This window comes from Mesoplodon mirus (genome assembly GCF_964341445.2).
Source record: "Mesoplodon mirus genome assembly, chromosome: 6".
Taxonomy (NCBI): domain Eukaryota; kingdom Metazoa; phylum Chordata; class Mammalia; order Artiodactyla; family Ziphiidae; genus Mesoplodon; species Mesoplodon mirus.
This window is the reverse complement of record NC_138982.1, coordinates 124,562,496-124,579,343: the sequence shown is the minus strand read 5'-3', so window position 1 is coordinate 124,579,343 and position 16,848 is coordinate 124,562,496. Positions and strand designations below refer to the sequence as shown.

The window sequence follows — 16,848 nt, the reverse complement described above, 5'->3', positions numbered from 1 at the left end:
AATTAGAAATGAAAAATGAGAAGTAACAACTGACACTGCAGAAATACAAAAGATCATGAGAGATTACTACAAGCAACTCTATGCCAATAAAATGGACAACCTGGAAGAAATGGACAAATTCTTAGAAATGCACAACCTGCCAAGACTGAATCAGGAAGAAATAGAAAATATGAACAGACCAATCACAAGCACTGAAATTGAAACTGTGATAAAAAATCTTCCAACAAACAAAAGCCCAGGACCAGATGGCTTCGCAGGCGAATTCTATCAAGCATTTAGAGAAGAGCTCACACCTATCCCTCTCAAACTCTTCCAAAATATAGCAGAAGGAGGAACCCTCCCAAACTCATTCTATGAGGCCACCATCACCTTGATACCAAAACCAGACAAGAATGTCACAAAGAAAGAAAACTACAGGCCAATATCACTGATGAACATAGATGCAAAAATCCTCAACAAAATACTAGCAAACAGAATCCAACAGCACATTAAAAGGATCATACACCATGATCAAGTGGGGTTTATCCCAGGAATGCAAGGATTCTGCAATATATGCAAATCAATCAGCGTGATACACCATATTAACAAATTGAAGGAGAAAAACCATATGATCATCTCAATAGATGCAGAGAAAGCTTTTGACAAAATTCAACACCCATTTATGACAAAAACCCTGCAGAAAGTTGGCATAGAGGGAACTTTCCTCAACATAATAAAGGTCATATACGACAAACCCACAGCCAGCATCGTCCTCAATGGTGAAGAACTGAAACCATTTCCACTAAGATCAGGAACAAGACAAGGTTGCCCACTCTCACCACTCTTATTCAACATAGTTTTGGAAGTTTTAGCCACAGCAATCAGAAAAGAAAAGGAAATAAAAGGAATCCAAATTGGAAAAGAAGAAGTAAAGCTGTCACTGTTTGCAGATGACTTGATAATATACATAGAGAATCCTAAAGATGCTACCAGAAAACTACTAGAGCTAATCAATGAATTTGGTAAAGTTGCAGGATACAAAATTAATGCACTGAAATCTCTGGCATTCCTATATAGTAATGATGAAAACTCTGAAAATGAAATCAAGGAAACACTCCCATTTACCATTGCAACAAAAAGAATAAAATATCTAGGAATAAACCTACCTAAGGAGACAAAAGACCTGTATGCAGAAAACTATAAGACACTGATGAAAGAAATTAAAGATGATACAGATAGATGGAGAGATGTACCATGTTCTTGGATTGGAAGAATCAACATTGTGAGAATGACTCTACTACCCAAAACAATCTACAGATTCAATGCAATCCCTATCAAACTACCACTGGCATTTTTCACAGAACTAGAACAAAAAATTTCACAATTTGTATGGAAACACAAAAGACCCCGAATAGCCAAAGCAATCTTGAGAACGAAAAATGGAGCTGGAGGAATCAGGCTCCCTGACTTCAGACTATACTACAAAGCTACAGTAATCAAGACAGTATGGTACTGGCACAAAAACAGAAAGATAGCTCAATGGAACAGATTAGAAAGCCCAGAGATAAACCCACGGACATATGGTCACCTTATCTTTGATAAAGGAGGCAGGAATGTACAGTGGAGAAAGGACAGCCTCTTCAATAAGTGGTGCTGGGAAAACTGGATAGGGACATGTAAAAGTATGAGATTAGATCACTCCCTAACACCATACACAGAAATAAGCTCAAAATGGATTAAAGACCTAAATGTAAGGCCAGACGCTATCAAACTCTTAGAGGAAAACATAGGCAGAATACTCTATGACATCAATCAGAGCAAGATCCTTTTTGACCCACCTCCTAGAGAAATGGAAATAAAGACAAAAATAAACACATGGGACCTAATGAAACTTCAAAGCTTTTGCACAACAAAGGAAACCATAAACAAGACCAAAAGACAACCCTCAAAATGGGAGAAACTATTTGTAAATGAAGCAACTGACAAAGGATTAATCTCCAAAATTTATAAGCGGCTCATGCAGCTCAATAACAAAAAAACAAACAACCCAATCCAAAAATGGGCAGAAGACCTAAATAGACGTTTCTCCACAGAAGATATACAGACTGCCAACAAACACATGAAAGGATGCTCAACATCTTTACTCATTAGAGAAATGCAAATCAAAACTACAATGAGATATCATCTCACACCAGTCAGAATGGCCATCATCAAAAAATCTAGAAACAATAAATGCTGGAGAGGGTGTGGAAAAAAGGGAACACTCTTGCACTGCTGGTGGGAATGTGAATTGGTACAGCCACTATGGAGAACGGTATGGAGGTTCCTTAAAAAACTACAAATAGAACTACCATATGACCCAGCAATCCCACTACTGGGCATATACCCTGAGAAAACCATAATTCAAAAAGAGACATGTACCAAAATGTTCATAGCAGCCCTATTTACAATAGCCCGGAGATGGAAACAACCTAAGTGTCCATCATCGGATGAATGGGTAAAGAAGATTTGGCACATATATACAATGGAATATTACTCAGCCATAAAAAGAAATGAAATTGAGCTATTTGTAATGAGGTGGATGGACCTAGAGTCTGTCATACAGAGTGAAGTAAGTCAGAAAGAGAAAGACAAATACTGTATGCTGACATATATATATGGAATTTAAGAAAAAAAGATGTCATGAAGAACATAGGGGTAAGACAGGAATAAAGACACAGACCTACTAGAGAATGGACTTGAGGATATGGGGAGGGGGAAGTGTAAGCTGTGACAAAGTGAAAGAGCAGCATGGACATATATACACTACCAAACGTAAGGTAGATAGCTAGTGGGAAGCAGCTGCATAGCACAGGGAGATCAGCTCGTTGCTTTGTGACTGCCTGGAGGGGTGGGATAGGGAGGGTGGGAGGGAGATGCAAAAGGGAGGGGATATGGGAACATATGTATATGTATAACTGATTAACTTTGTTATAAAGCAAAAAATAAAAAAAATTAAAAAAGACAGTTGTTTCTTGATAAGTGGATCATGTTGCTTCCTGACTAAAAACTCCAAACTTCCCTTGCTGTATATATGATGTAACAGAATGTAAACGTGATTAATGTTTTTATGGAGATCCATAATTTGTTTTCTTACTGACTTTCTATTCATATCATGACCACTGACCCAACCACAGGATATGCCATCCAGTCCTCCATTAAATGCTCATGTCTTTTCCCATCTTGATTCTTTCCATCTTTCTACTACTTCTTCACTGGATCTGTTTCTACTCCTTCAGATTCAGTTCAAAAGTTGACACCTGTTTGAAGCTTTCCCCAAGAATTACAATCATAATTTCATTTTGTGTTCCCACGCATTTGATTCACACTTCTATTGCAACTCATATCTTTTATACTATAGCTTACTTGTGAAAATCAGTTGTTAAGTATTATTCATCTTTGTATTCCCAAGATGTAAACCAGTGCTTAGCACCTACCAGAAACACACTTTATGTATGCTGAGTGAGTAGATTAACAAGTGATTCAGAATTGATACAAGCATGGATCCCTAAAAATAATATCTAGTTATAATAGTTTAATTTTTTCAGAGGAGTATGGGAATGAGGAAATTACAAGGATGTCATAAATAGATTTTGAAGACAAATAAAAGCTTGCTTTAAAATATAGGAAAAAAAAGAGAAAGATGTAGATTTTTCCAGGCTAGACCATAAAACTGATCATGTAGGAGAAATCTAGTTTTATATTCAGTTGAAAAAAAAGTGTGTTTTCAAGTGAACTACTTTTACCCTGCTTTCAAGTTTTACAGAACAAGGGTCTGGATAAAATGCTGTCCAGGTACAAGGGCAAGTAGATTGACTATAATTCCATATCTACAGAATTCTGTTCAATTGATCCAGTTTAACCTGTAAGATGGTCTCTATTCACAAAAATGACTTGTATAGGCTTACCAACGACCTATGTGAAAATACAGATGACTGCTTCATGAGGTTTGTGAATTAAATCAATCTGAGAAAGAGAACAAAAATATTGGATTTGACAGGGTCTCAGTAGGTTAAAATGATGAGCTCAAATGGGCACAATGAAATTTAATAAGGGTAAGTACAGAGTCCTGAACTGAGGTTAAAAAAATAAATCAATTGTGAAACATAGCACAGGGGACCTCATTTAACAGCAGTTTGTGTGAAAAAGATGGAGGAAAAAACACTGGAAGGAAAAATGTGGCAAAATTTGTGAAAAAATGTGAAATTTTGTATTACTTAATAAAATACAGTGTTCAGAATAAACAACGTCATTATCCCATTATCAGATTTTACTGTGCATTCATCTGTGATGTCCAGATCTGGGTATTATATCTAAAGAGACCTCAACAATATGGATCATTGTTTATAGTTTATTTCTTATACCCATAAGAAAATTGACAAATATAAACTGTAATTTGGCTATAATAGTAAGTCACTAACACTTGTCAAGCACACACCGTGTGCTAGTGCTTTGGCTGCATTTCCTCACTTAGTCCTCACAATGGTCTTCTCAGGTAGATTTTGGAGAGGTTGCTGTGGCATGCTGAAACCCCCTTCAGATCCAAGGCTCCCTTTCCCCAGTGCTGGAAGTGTTAACTGCTGACAGCTTACAGCAGAGTCCCTCCCCTGAAACTGCCCAGGAGAAGGTAACTTGATCAGAAAAGGGTGTCATTTAATGAAGCAAAGGTGATATCTCCATATTAAAGTTTAATATGAAAAGTTTACAGTTAAAAATTAAGTATAGCAATGATGAAATGAATTAAGAAAGTTAAGAAAATTATGCATAAAATCATTTGATGACGTTGAAAAGATAAAGTCTTTCTGGAAAAGCTCTTTAAAATACACATGTACATATACAGAATGGCTTGTCAGATTATGATCTGTTGGAAGTAGAAAACTATAAAGAAGAAATGATCATTGTTAACTATATGGTTGCAATTTCATTTATCCTTATGTGTTCTACATTTTTAATTTGCTCCAAGATAGGCATTTAAAAAAAAAAAAAAAGTATGCTTCCTAGCTAGAAAGTCACCAGGAGGTACAATTTTTTAAATTTCATGATGAAATCCTTAAAAAAAATATCTTTCTGTCTCAGTTTCTATCTAATTTTATTTTTATTTAGCATGTTGATAAAACATTAATCTAACAAAATTAGTTATCAATCATGTAAAAAATGTTGTGTTTCCCATAAAATTATAGGAAAAAAACTATTTATTTCAGTTTTCTGAAGATGAGAACTATACCAAAGAGGATTGGACCAATCTTTGCCCATGAATATGAAGCCAGAATTTAATAGAAGGGTTTTTGTGATTTAATCAAAGCACAGTGAAATATCTCTTATTAAAAAAATATTCTAGAAATGAACAATCATAGGTTCCTTGGTATTACTTTTGTGAAAATGTAAAAACAAAGATGGGGTGAAAGAATAGGACTTGACCCACAAAGGTAATACGTAGGAAATGGTACCATAAAAAGGAATGCTGCCCGCTGGAGCACTTTGATCTAGCCAATATTTTAGTCTACTCATTATTTAAATTATTATAATGATAGATAAAACAACAAATGTGTTTTCACATATTTTTTCCTAATTTGTGGATTCAACTTTCTTCTATAAAATAGGTATAAATATCACATGTAATTCATTGAACTACTATGACAATTATGAAGATGAGTACTCATGATTCAATTTAGCTAATCATTTCTATCTCTTCTTACTATAACTTTATATAGCTGTTCTTTCCCAACAGAGATAATGGCAAAATAAATGGGAGGCATGGAGGTGAAATATCCAGCTCATGAGTATGAGTGGCATCCATATCCTATTTCTATACCCTGTTATATTTTCCCTGTTACTGAAGACTGTATCTCCATTGTTAAGAACAATGTTATCATCATACTTATTAAGAGATTTAAAAGAAATGTCTAAAAAATTGCTATATTTTAGAGTGAAATTTATACCTGCATATTTTAAAACATTATTAGTGTGTGAATAAATGGTTATTTAATATAAAAAATGTTCTTCTTAATATTTTGAAGCAACTTACAGGATCATATATCAAAGTATGTATGCACACATGCAAAAAGTATGGCTATTTATTAAGATACTCAGCTGTGTTCACAAGTTATGTTGCTTTTCTAAAGCGGTTCTATCTTATGTATATTTTTTTATTGGCCTTAGTTTCTTCCCTTTTTATTCTTTTTCCTTTTAAAATAAGTGTATATTTATAGAAAATTTGCAAGAATAGTGTATGGAGCTTTTCTTTTTAATCTGAACTATTTAAAGTAAGTTGACATGATGCTAGCTTTAGCATTTACTTTCTGCAACACAACATCCTCCTACATAAGATGTATGAAATAATTAAATTGCCATCTAATCCAAAGACCACAACCAAATTTTACCCTTATTCCAATAATGTCCTTTATAACAAAAGGATGTATGCATGGAATTTATTTGTTATGTGTCTTTTCCTTAATCATTCCTTGCTTTTCATGGCTTTGACACTTGAAGGCTAGTTATTTTGTAGATGGTATCTCAATTTGGATTTGTCTTATATTTCCTCACACTAGATTCTGATTATGCATTTTTGGCAAGAATATGGCAGCTGTTATTCTGTGTTCTTCCCATTGCCTCTTTTTGATAGTATGAAAGTTTAATTTTCTCATTGCTAATGATATTAACTTTGATTACTTAATCGAAATGGGATCTGCTAGTTTTATCAACTGTAAAGTTACTATTTTTCCCTTTGTAATTAACTACCAATTTGGGAGTAGGTACTTTAAGACTATATTGATTTTTTCTCATCTAACTCTCAAAACCTCTTTACCAACCATTGATGTTCCTTAGCTGAATTAATGTATATTCTGATGTTTGTTAAAGTTCGATAATGGATGTTTTTAACATACAGCCATCCTTTTAATTTTTTTTTCTTTCTTTATGGCTCAACACATTATTCCAGGCTTATCTTGTACTTCTCTGTCCCACTCCCAGAATCAGCCAATTTTACAAACAGCCCTGGTTACTCCTAGTGAAGAAGGATACTTAGAAACCAAGATCTGTCTGCCAAGTGTGCTCTTTTGTTATTGGGATGTTGTAGCTCCCAAATCATCTGTGTGTAGAATTTGCTCAGAAATTGTTTTCTAAATCACATTCCTGGCAAAGGAAGCTTCTTGTAGAAGTGGCTGAACACACACACACACACACACACACACACACAACCTTCACTTCTTTTTCTCTATCCATCTATGTACATAAGACCAGAGTACCCCCAATAACCAATCATCAGCCTAGGATCATTCTAATTTTTGCCTTTTCCCTATCTTTTCTCCAAAGATGAAATAGCTATATTAGCTATATTAGCCATGCTAACCCTACCAACTTTGCAGAAATGAATCATCCATCACTGCCCCCACTCCTTTATTTAAAACCCTCCTTACTCTGATCAGGTTCTAATACTCTCTGGGTTGCTGTTTCTGTTTTAAAACAGGCACATCCTTTTCACACAGCCTGGGCTCCAACTGAACCACTGAAGACCCCTTAACTCCATTGCACTCCCTTCAGGGTCTAGCACCCTATGCCAGGCTGCTGTGCCCTACCCCATCCACATACAAATGCCTACGTTGCTCAGAGGTAGGACTTAATTATTCAGGAGGGAAAAGAAGAAGGAAAGAATGAAGAAAGTAAGCAAGAAAAATATTTTTGATGCAAAATAATTTAAAATGTAGCTTTTCATTTTTTCACTGAATATGTGGTACAAAATTTCATGCTAAATTTTTCCTGTTTTAATTTATTGCTCTTTGGGCACAAACTAATATGTTACAATGTAAAATAACATAAGTCAAATGAGCTTGATCGTTTACTAGGTCAAATAGACTAATGACATATTGAATGGTGGTATTAACATATATTTTGAAATATTTAAATTTCTATATAATGTTTCTCATAATATTTCATTTAAAATCACATTATATTTTTAGTCTTTGAATTCTGTAGGAAAGATTTAATTTTATAAGCATTAAATAAAGGAGTCTCCTCAAAGGAATCATATTCATAAATATTGATATTTAAAGGTATGTTTTGCACCTAAGATACAGTGCCTAATTCATTTTTATATCTTCATAACAATTTCAGTTGAATATATATTTTCTGAAAGTTTTAGCCTGTATTAGTCACAAAATCTTAGAATATTAGGATAATTGCAGTATTTGAGAAATATTTCCAATAACATAATAACTCTTACCTTGAATGAACATTTTCTGTTTTTTATTATAGTGGGAAAGAGGGAAACTCACTAATTTCATATCTTCATTAGAAGGATATGTATAAAATATATTTTTAATGAAAATACTACTGTAAGTAATGTGGGATATGAAGGTACACAGACATTAGTATTTCCTTGAATTTAATAAGATTGTTTAAATATCAACAGTATAATGTTATATTTTACATATTTTCTTAGAATTATGAACTCTCAAAAACTGAAAAAAAAATATTTGGTCATTTATCAAGTTTTATCTTATAGAAAACTGGGTCATATATATTGCCTCGTAAAAAAAGGCAATATATAACAGTACATCAGTATTAATATAATTATATATAAATATATATATAGTAATATAATAATCATATGTCTAGTTATTATTTATAAAAAGTTCATACTAATTACAAGAACATTGCCTAATTTACTAAGGCTTGGAATTAATATGAGTAGTGAATTATTCTCACCATTACAGTTGATACTTAAATTTATTGTCAATGAATTTGATGTGATTTAACATGTTTCATTTTCCTAGATTTTAATTTGCTTGTATTATGGTTTATTCAGATGCCTAAATGTGTAGCATCTACTTCCAATGACTTTCACTGAGATTAGTTTTCTAATGACTTCCTGGCAGACAGTGCACAGTGGTTTATTTCCTTCTGTATTTCATCCCTCCAGCCTCCTTTCCCTTCTATCTTTACAACTCATCTTAACTTTTTCCTTCTTGTTTGCTTCCCTAAAACCCTTTCACACAATCCTTTTCTCCCTTTTCCCCCAGTGTAGTAAAATAAAACTTGGAGTATAGCAAGTTTTCCAGTTACATAATAATTTATTATTAGCTTTGTAAACTTTTAAATTTCCCTTTTGATCTTTACAACTAATGATTTATTTTGAGATATATTTACAAATCAAAAGAAATAAATATCATTCATAACAATATAAAAGAATAGTTATATATTTGGACTCTGAAAAAGTTTTAAAATATTTTCATGGAAGGTATTAATTCTATCAAAGCATAAGATTACAGTAATTTTCTGATATTTCTTGACCTGGACTTAGAAGACAATAGATCACATTTTTGCATCATCTGAACTTTGCAAAGCATAAAAATGGATATTTCCAGATTCCTAATCTGTCTTGTAAAACATAATGGCAAATTCTGTAACTATATGTGCGTGTATATATTCACCTGCATATAAATAAAAGCATATCAGGGTTTCTAGTTAAAGTAAATTTTAATCTACATGTTATTATTTTTATACCTTTAAGCTTTAAGGGAAGAACTGGAATGTTTTTATATATAAAAAATAAAACATTTCAGCAAGTTACATAACTGAATTTTCTATTTAGCTTAAAAATAAGGTTACTATTTGTTCTTTCAAATTTAGAATTTTAAAATAGATTAATTTCATTTTCTCTAAAGATATCTTTTATTTTTTGACAAGATTCTTACTTTACATGAAATGTAATTTGATGTCTTAAGACATACGTTTCCTACTTCTTTCATGGATGTGCCATATATAAAGTTGGGGGAATTAGAATCAGGGTTAAAATTAATCTTGAAGTCCTCACTATATATCAGATACAACTGTTCTAAATTGTTAAGCACCAGTCCTTTGTTTCTAATAATAACCTGTATCAGGATTATCAAAATGTAAACCCTATTCGCTTCCAGAAATATTTTATGAATTCTCAGAAATTACTGTGCTATACTTACCAGCCAAAGCAAGAATATATTCTTGAAACCTTGTTCCTATACGGTTAGTGGCTGTGCAATTATATCGTCCAAAGTCATTGTCAGATGTAGGTGCAATCTAAAATAATTATAATAATAAAAATTCACAATTTTAAAACAATATCACAACAATTTTAAAATAGCCTCTAGCATGCCTTACCATCTTTACGCATATTCAATTATCCACAACTCCCTGCCATAACTCTTTCTTCTGTCCTTTTAAGATGTAATCCATGGATCTGTACTACCCATAGGCCCAGGTAAATTAAGGTTATTCTACCCATTTATTAAGTAAATGCCAGTATTTTGTTACATATATTGAATAGAAAAATCATTAGATATTTACATATGAAAGTTCAGAAAGTAGTACACAGTTTGAAAAATATGTATTCTGTAATTGCTGCAGACCTGACTTTGAAAATAGGAAAACGTTGTTAACTCTTTGTTTTCTAGGTTGTAGCCTAAGATCAGGCAGATTTAAAGTTAAGAAAGGCTTGAAATATGTCAGCTTTCTCTTCCTCTTATGACTTTATTGAATATAAAATACTAACAAAATATGAGGACCCATTTAAAACAACAATCTTGCCAGGAGGGCATTTTGCAAGGAAATATTGCCCTTGTGTAACAATTCCTGTAGATAGGCACATTATCTTGATATCTAATAAGAGTATCTTGTCTCCATTTCTGTTCAATTTCTATCATTCTCTTTCAGTTTAGGTGGAAAATAGCTGACCTCAGTCCTTACACATTTGAAATCCATAATTAAGTTAACATTCTGGGATTCTATTGCTGAATGGTGGGACCAACCCTGTAATTATAATGTACCGAAATTCTGAAGTATCAATTTAGAAAAGAGATTTGATGATAGTAAAGATATAATTTTCAATCCCAGTTACTATTATTAAGAGAGAATATGCTTACAACAAGAGTTGCTGTTAATTTCAAGTCTGTCCCCAAAGGGGGAAATGGTTTTGTGATAATGGGAGGCTATTAACTAAAAGTGCAATTTTGAGGTCCATTGAAGATGATAATTCTGAAAGAGTACAAAAAAGCTGTGTCATTCATCTTCTAGTCAGCTGTCCATCTAGGAATAGATCATATATTTAAGGACTAGAGGCTTTAACATCTCTTATATAAGTACTTCTAAGTGACCAAAATATTCATTTTTCATACATTCAGGTTTTAATAAATTAGGTTAATTCAACTCTAAAATAATTTTACTACTGAGAAAGGAATTTGACCAAAAAATATCTTTATTCTACAGGCATATAAGACAGTCATTTGTATACCCCATAGGGAAGAATGTGTACTGAATCAATGCAACGCAAAGACAGGATGGCCGTGACAAAGAATCCTGACTATTGCACAGGTCCTCAAGATTAATGAGGTAACTTAAATATACCTATTTTAACTGAAATAAGACTTTAAAAAGCTCAATTCAGTTGTTTTTCTGTTCCTGGGAGTTTGCCTATCAAAAGATAAAAGCTTTATAATTCTACCTGAAATAATTTCTTTATCATGTTTTATGATTAACAAATACAGAAAATACCCCTATTAGAACAGACTATTAAAAACACACAGATCTAGACAACTGGGCCAAATAATGTGCCCTGCAGTATATTTGGTGTATTTTAGGAAGGAAGTAAAGTCCAATAGTTGTTGTACACCCACTCCCAGCACAGTGAAATAATAGATAATTTTATCAAAATAATATACAACAAAGATACACAATATATATTTTAAACATTTAAATGTTTAAAATATGTAAATTATTTTTTATATTTATCTAATAAGTGCTAGAAACCTTTACTTATGATACCACTTCTTCATATATTAATATGCAGCAAAATAATTCAAGTTTACTTCAGATGTTGGGCTTTGATAGAATATAACAGAATAACAAATGTAGTTTTGAACACCAAAATATAAACTAGAGCACAATGCTAATAAAGGAGTTTGCAAGTCTTTTTCCTAAACCTTCAAAAACTTGATTTCCTCTTTCTGTATATTCCATGGTGAGAAAATCATTTATTTAGCAGTTAGCATTTTTACTCAGGGCAAGGAACAATACAGATGACCCAGAGCAGAATATTATTCCAATCAACCTATTAGAAACCTCCTGCATCAAATTTTGTTCATATATTGAAAAGTTGTCCTCTTACCTCAGGGAAGTGCCTAGGCAAAACAAATGAACAAATTTGGATGTCCTTTAGAAATGCGTTTATTGGCAATAACCCAAAGGATTTATAGAATGTTTTGTTACTTTCAAAAAATCATAATTTAAAAAATGAATATATGTATTTAATCAAAGAACCTCAGTTTTCTGCTATGGTTAAATACCTAAAATTTCAATTGAATCTGGCCAAAGTCTTTGTAAAATTGAGCCCCCTGTCAATTTGCCAATAGTTCCTCTAATACAGATACCAAAAAACAAACAAACCAAAAAAAAGGAACAATTTAAATTGAAATAGATTTAGACAAAGTGGCTTAATTACCAAACAGTCAGCTATCCAAACATTTGGGGGAAGTGATAGCTAAATCATTCTATCAACTAAATGTTTCACTAAGTCCATTTATTGGGTAGAAGTGTTAACATGGCATCAATGCAAATACCTTTAAGTTAATGTGGTATGGATCTCAAATGTTATTCTAAAACATGCATCTTTAAAATTTATGTATATTGAATTAGTAGAGAAAATGTAGCATATTTTTAGCTAAAAAGGTTGTTTGAGGAAGATTCCTAATTGTTATGAAAGCATCATAAATTGGGAGGCTTGATGATCATTGTCATAGACATATAAACTTTGGAAATTGATATACACACATAATCTGCAATTATTAAACTAAAGGTACTGTATTCAAACAGAATTTAAAGGCCAGGCACTTAGCAGTATAAAAACAATCATCTACAATCTTTTTTTTTTTTTTTTTTTTTTTTTTTTTTGCGGTACATGGGCCTCTCACTGTTGTGGCCTCTCCCGTTGCGGACACGCAGGCTCAGTGGCCATGGCTCACGGGCCTAGCTGCTCCGCGGCATGTGGAATATTCCCGGACCTGGGCACGAACCCGTGTCCCCTGTATCGGCAGGCGGACTTTCAACCACTGTGCCACCAGGGAATCCTTACATTATATATTAAGATACTAAGATATGTAAACATGTCCTAAAATAGTGGATAACTGCTAAAATAATACAATTTGTTGATATGTACATGAAGACTTACCTCTAATATTATTTTTCTCCCTGCACTATATGTCTTTAAATTAGTGGTGTTTTTAGCTGGCAACACTAATTTCTCTCTTCTCCAATGGACTGATGCTGGTGGATTAGATTTCACATCACAGCTTATATTGATTGGATTTCCTTCCCAAGAGTAATAAATTGTTTGGTTTGATATGAACTTGGGAGCATCTGTAAAGCAATATAATATAACATTACAGACCTTTTATTTAAGAGAGTCATTTAATTAGTATAATCAATAGTAATCATTACTGACTACAAGAAGAAGCCACAACAATTCTAATTTCAAATATTTAATATGTGATATCAGAAATAATTAAAATATATCATTTGACTGTTTCATCAAATCATTTTAATATTAATATAAAAATATTCAGTCAGCCAATTATTAAAATATGAAATATTAATCCTCAGAGTTCTTTGCTTTTAATAATCTGACAAAAATTTCCATGAAGTAAATTAATGGCTCTCTACATATGTGAAATATATTTCTGAAACAACTCATATTATAAAGTGAGAGTTTAGGATAAAACAAAATCTGTGGTCTTGTGTCATTTTTTTAACTCTGTCCTAGTCATATAATTTCTTCTATAAAATATTTTAAGGCAGATATAAAATCTAAATTGGAATGGCAATATCACAACTAAACAACAAATTTTTCCTGAAATGTCATTTCCCGTTTTTAATAACCAGGTATGTTTAATTAAATCAACAAGAGTTAATTTGAGTTAATTTGAGTCAATTTGAACATTAATCAGTTTCTATAATGCTGTGTCAATTGTCACACCAGACCTTTGTAATGAATGGTAAGAAAAAATAGAAAATACATGATAAGTGCACTATATCATTTTATTGAAGAAACCTAATTTGAAGACACAGACACGGTTTTTAGCCCTGTTCCATTCAAGAACTATGACATAGCCCAAATGCCAAGCAACAATAACTTCTTTGAGGCCCAATATCTTGACTGTATAATTGAGAGGATTCATTTTACAAATTTCTACATGAAAAAACATACTCTTAAATTAAGTGGTAACTAAAATGTTGCTGGTATTTATACTGATTATTGTTGCTACTGATATTATCTATTTAGAAATTAATATCCCTCATAAGTTATCAATTTCAAACTGCTTAAATTAAACCTTTTGTTTTACTACCCAGATTACTTAAAGATGATCTTCTACCAATTTTATTATATCAACAGATTATATATCAGATATGTAATATAAATTATAATCTCCAGTACAAACGCACAAATAATTATTTAAATATTCTTGTCCTATACATGTTTTATTGTATGTTTTCAATGTCAATCTCACATAGAAGTATGAAATGTTTATTGAATGCTTTCTATATGACAGTAAGCTTATACATTTTATTTCATTTAATCTTTTTCATAACTTTGTGAGGAAGGTGTTACTTTGTCATAAGCATGAGGGATCCAGAGTAAGAGCTATCAAGCTTGTTCTAGTACAAAGTTGTAGGCGTGGCATGTGAATCTGAGGCAATTTTAACTAGGGTCCATTGAATTTCTATTCAACTCAGGAATATTATAATATTCACTACTAGCAATGTGTTGGTGATGCAGACTTTATCATACATTATTGAGGAGAACATATTTGGGACAATTCCTCAGGAACACAAAAGCCTTAAAAAAAACTTTGTAATCTTGATTCTGCAAACTAGTCTTAGATATCTCTCCAGAGAAATAAGTAGAAATATTATCAAATGTTAGTATAAAGGACTTTTAGCACATTGTTATTTTAATAACAAAATCTCAAAACAACTTAATGTCCCACAAAAGAGGATCAGATAAATAGTGACACATATTGGCACTTAAATGTGCAAATATTACACAGATGTATCTGCTTATGGTTTTCCCTTAGCTGCAATGTGTCTGTCCTTCCTTTTACCTGGCTGCCTTCAAAACTTGTCTTCAAAACTAAGCTCCACGCTAACTTAACACAGCCTTTCCACAATCTTCAATTGTGGGTTAGTTCCCTTACTTTGTGTTCCCACATATCCTATGCTCTCCCTCAGCATGGTCATAGAAACTGGAATGACCTATTGATATATGATTGTTTCTCCACCAAATGATCTGAATATTATGGGTTTAACAGATAAAGAAGATATGGTATATTGGGGTGGGGACCCTGCCAGCTTCAATGCCACCCTTGCCTCGAGTCGTTTAACCCAGCTGTTAGCATTTTAAAGAGGTCCCCTCAGGAGTTCTGGCCGCTCACTAACGGCCTGACCCCAGCTGGGACCTCCTGGTAAGACTACAACTATTGGTGTTTGTACAACCAAAGACTCTATTTTGTGCTTTAAGGAGAATAAAATTGACTATGTTAAAACAAAAAAAAGAAGATATGGTATATATATATATATATATATATATATATATATATATATATATATATATATATATTATAACTGAGCTATAAAAAAATTAAATCTTGCCATTTGTGACAACATGTATGAACCTAGAGGGTATTATTCTAAGTGAAGTAAGTCAGACAGAAAAAGACAAGTACCATATGACTTCACTTACATGTGAAATCTGAGAAACAAAATAAATAAACAAACATAACAAATAGAAACAGACGCACAGATACAGAGAACACATTTTCAGTTTCCATGGGGAAGGAGATTAAGAGGAATAAACTTCAAGTTATAAAATGAATAAGTCTCAAGAATGTAATGTGTGTATGGATGGCCTGAGGGATATAGACAGTAGTAATAATCCAGTAGTAAATTTTATGATGATAATTAGACTTATCCTGGTGATCACCTCTTGATGTTTAAAAATATCAAATCACTATGCTGTACAGCTGAAACTAATGAAATATTGTAAGTCAAGTATACTTTAATAAAATAAGATTTGTCTTGGTCACAATTATATACCTGATGGCTTAAACGATGTAAGACGCTTACTTGGTTCTCTAAAACTGTACATCAAATTTACTGGATATTAAACTGTCAGTTAATTTTTAATTCAGTGGTTCAGTTAAATTGCACAGAAGGTATTTTCAAGGAGAAAAGGAAAGAAAATACTTTTTCAAGACCTGGGAAGATTAAGTGAAAAAACTAAGAATGTATAACTAATTAGGATGCAACTGCAAGAGAAACCAAACTTCCCGATATTCAAAGTCAAAAGTTAAGCTATATCTATATCCATTTCTAGCTCTAGCTCTATCTATAAGATATTTTATTATTGCTTAATCTATATGAACTATAACCTCTTTATCATTATAATATGCTAGAGAGAGGTTTATAAATAATGTATTTGCGTGTAATATATATAGCTCAGTATGAAAATCACACACATTAATGTAACTATTATTACCTGACTCACAGTCTACACTGTCTGCAATATAGCATCTGTGTGTATGTGTATTATATCATTATAATTTAACCATAAACTTAGGGCATAATTTGGCTTTTCTGTAAAAGTAAGCAATTGCTACAAATTGCTTGCCTGATGATCTCAGTGGGAATTTAATTTGGAATTACTGATGCTGCATGCAAACGTGCTACAGGCAAAACATGCTATACTGAAAGCTACATTTAAAAATGTATTTGAGGTGTGAGGCAGGAAAATACTGATAACTCCTGTCT

At 32.4% G+C, this 16,848-nt stretch overlaps 1 protein-coding gene across 4 annotated transcripts in view; it reads right to left on the bottom strand.

Annotated features, from left to right (window-relative positions):
- Window positions 1-16,848, bottom strand: part of NCAM2 (neural cell adhesion molecule 2) — a gene marked incomplete at both ends in the record, with an annotated part of 489,199 nt that overhangs the window by 96,330 nt on the left and 376,021 nt on the right. For all 4 annotated transcript variants that reach the window (XM_082625378.1, XM_082625379.1, XM_082625381.1 and 1 more), the window contains 2 exons: window positions 9,975-10,071; window positions 13,214-13,401. In XM_082625378.1, the coding sequence (XP_082481504.1) occupies window positions 9,975-10,071; window positions 13,214-13,401 (285 nt within the window). The remainder of the gene's footprint in view (window positions 1-9,974; window positions 10,072-13,213; window positions 13,402-16,848) is intronic.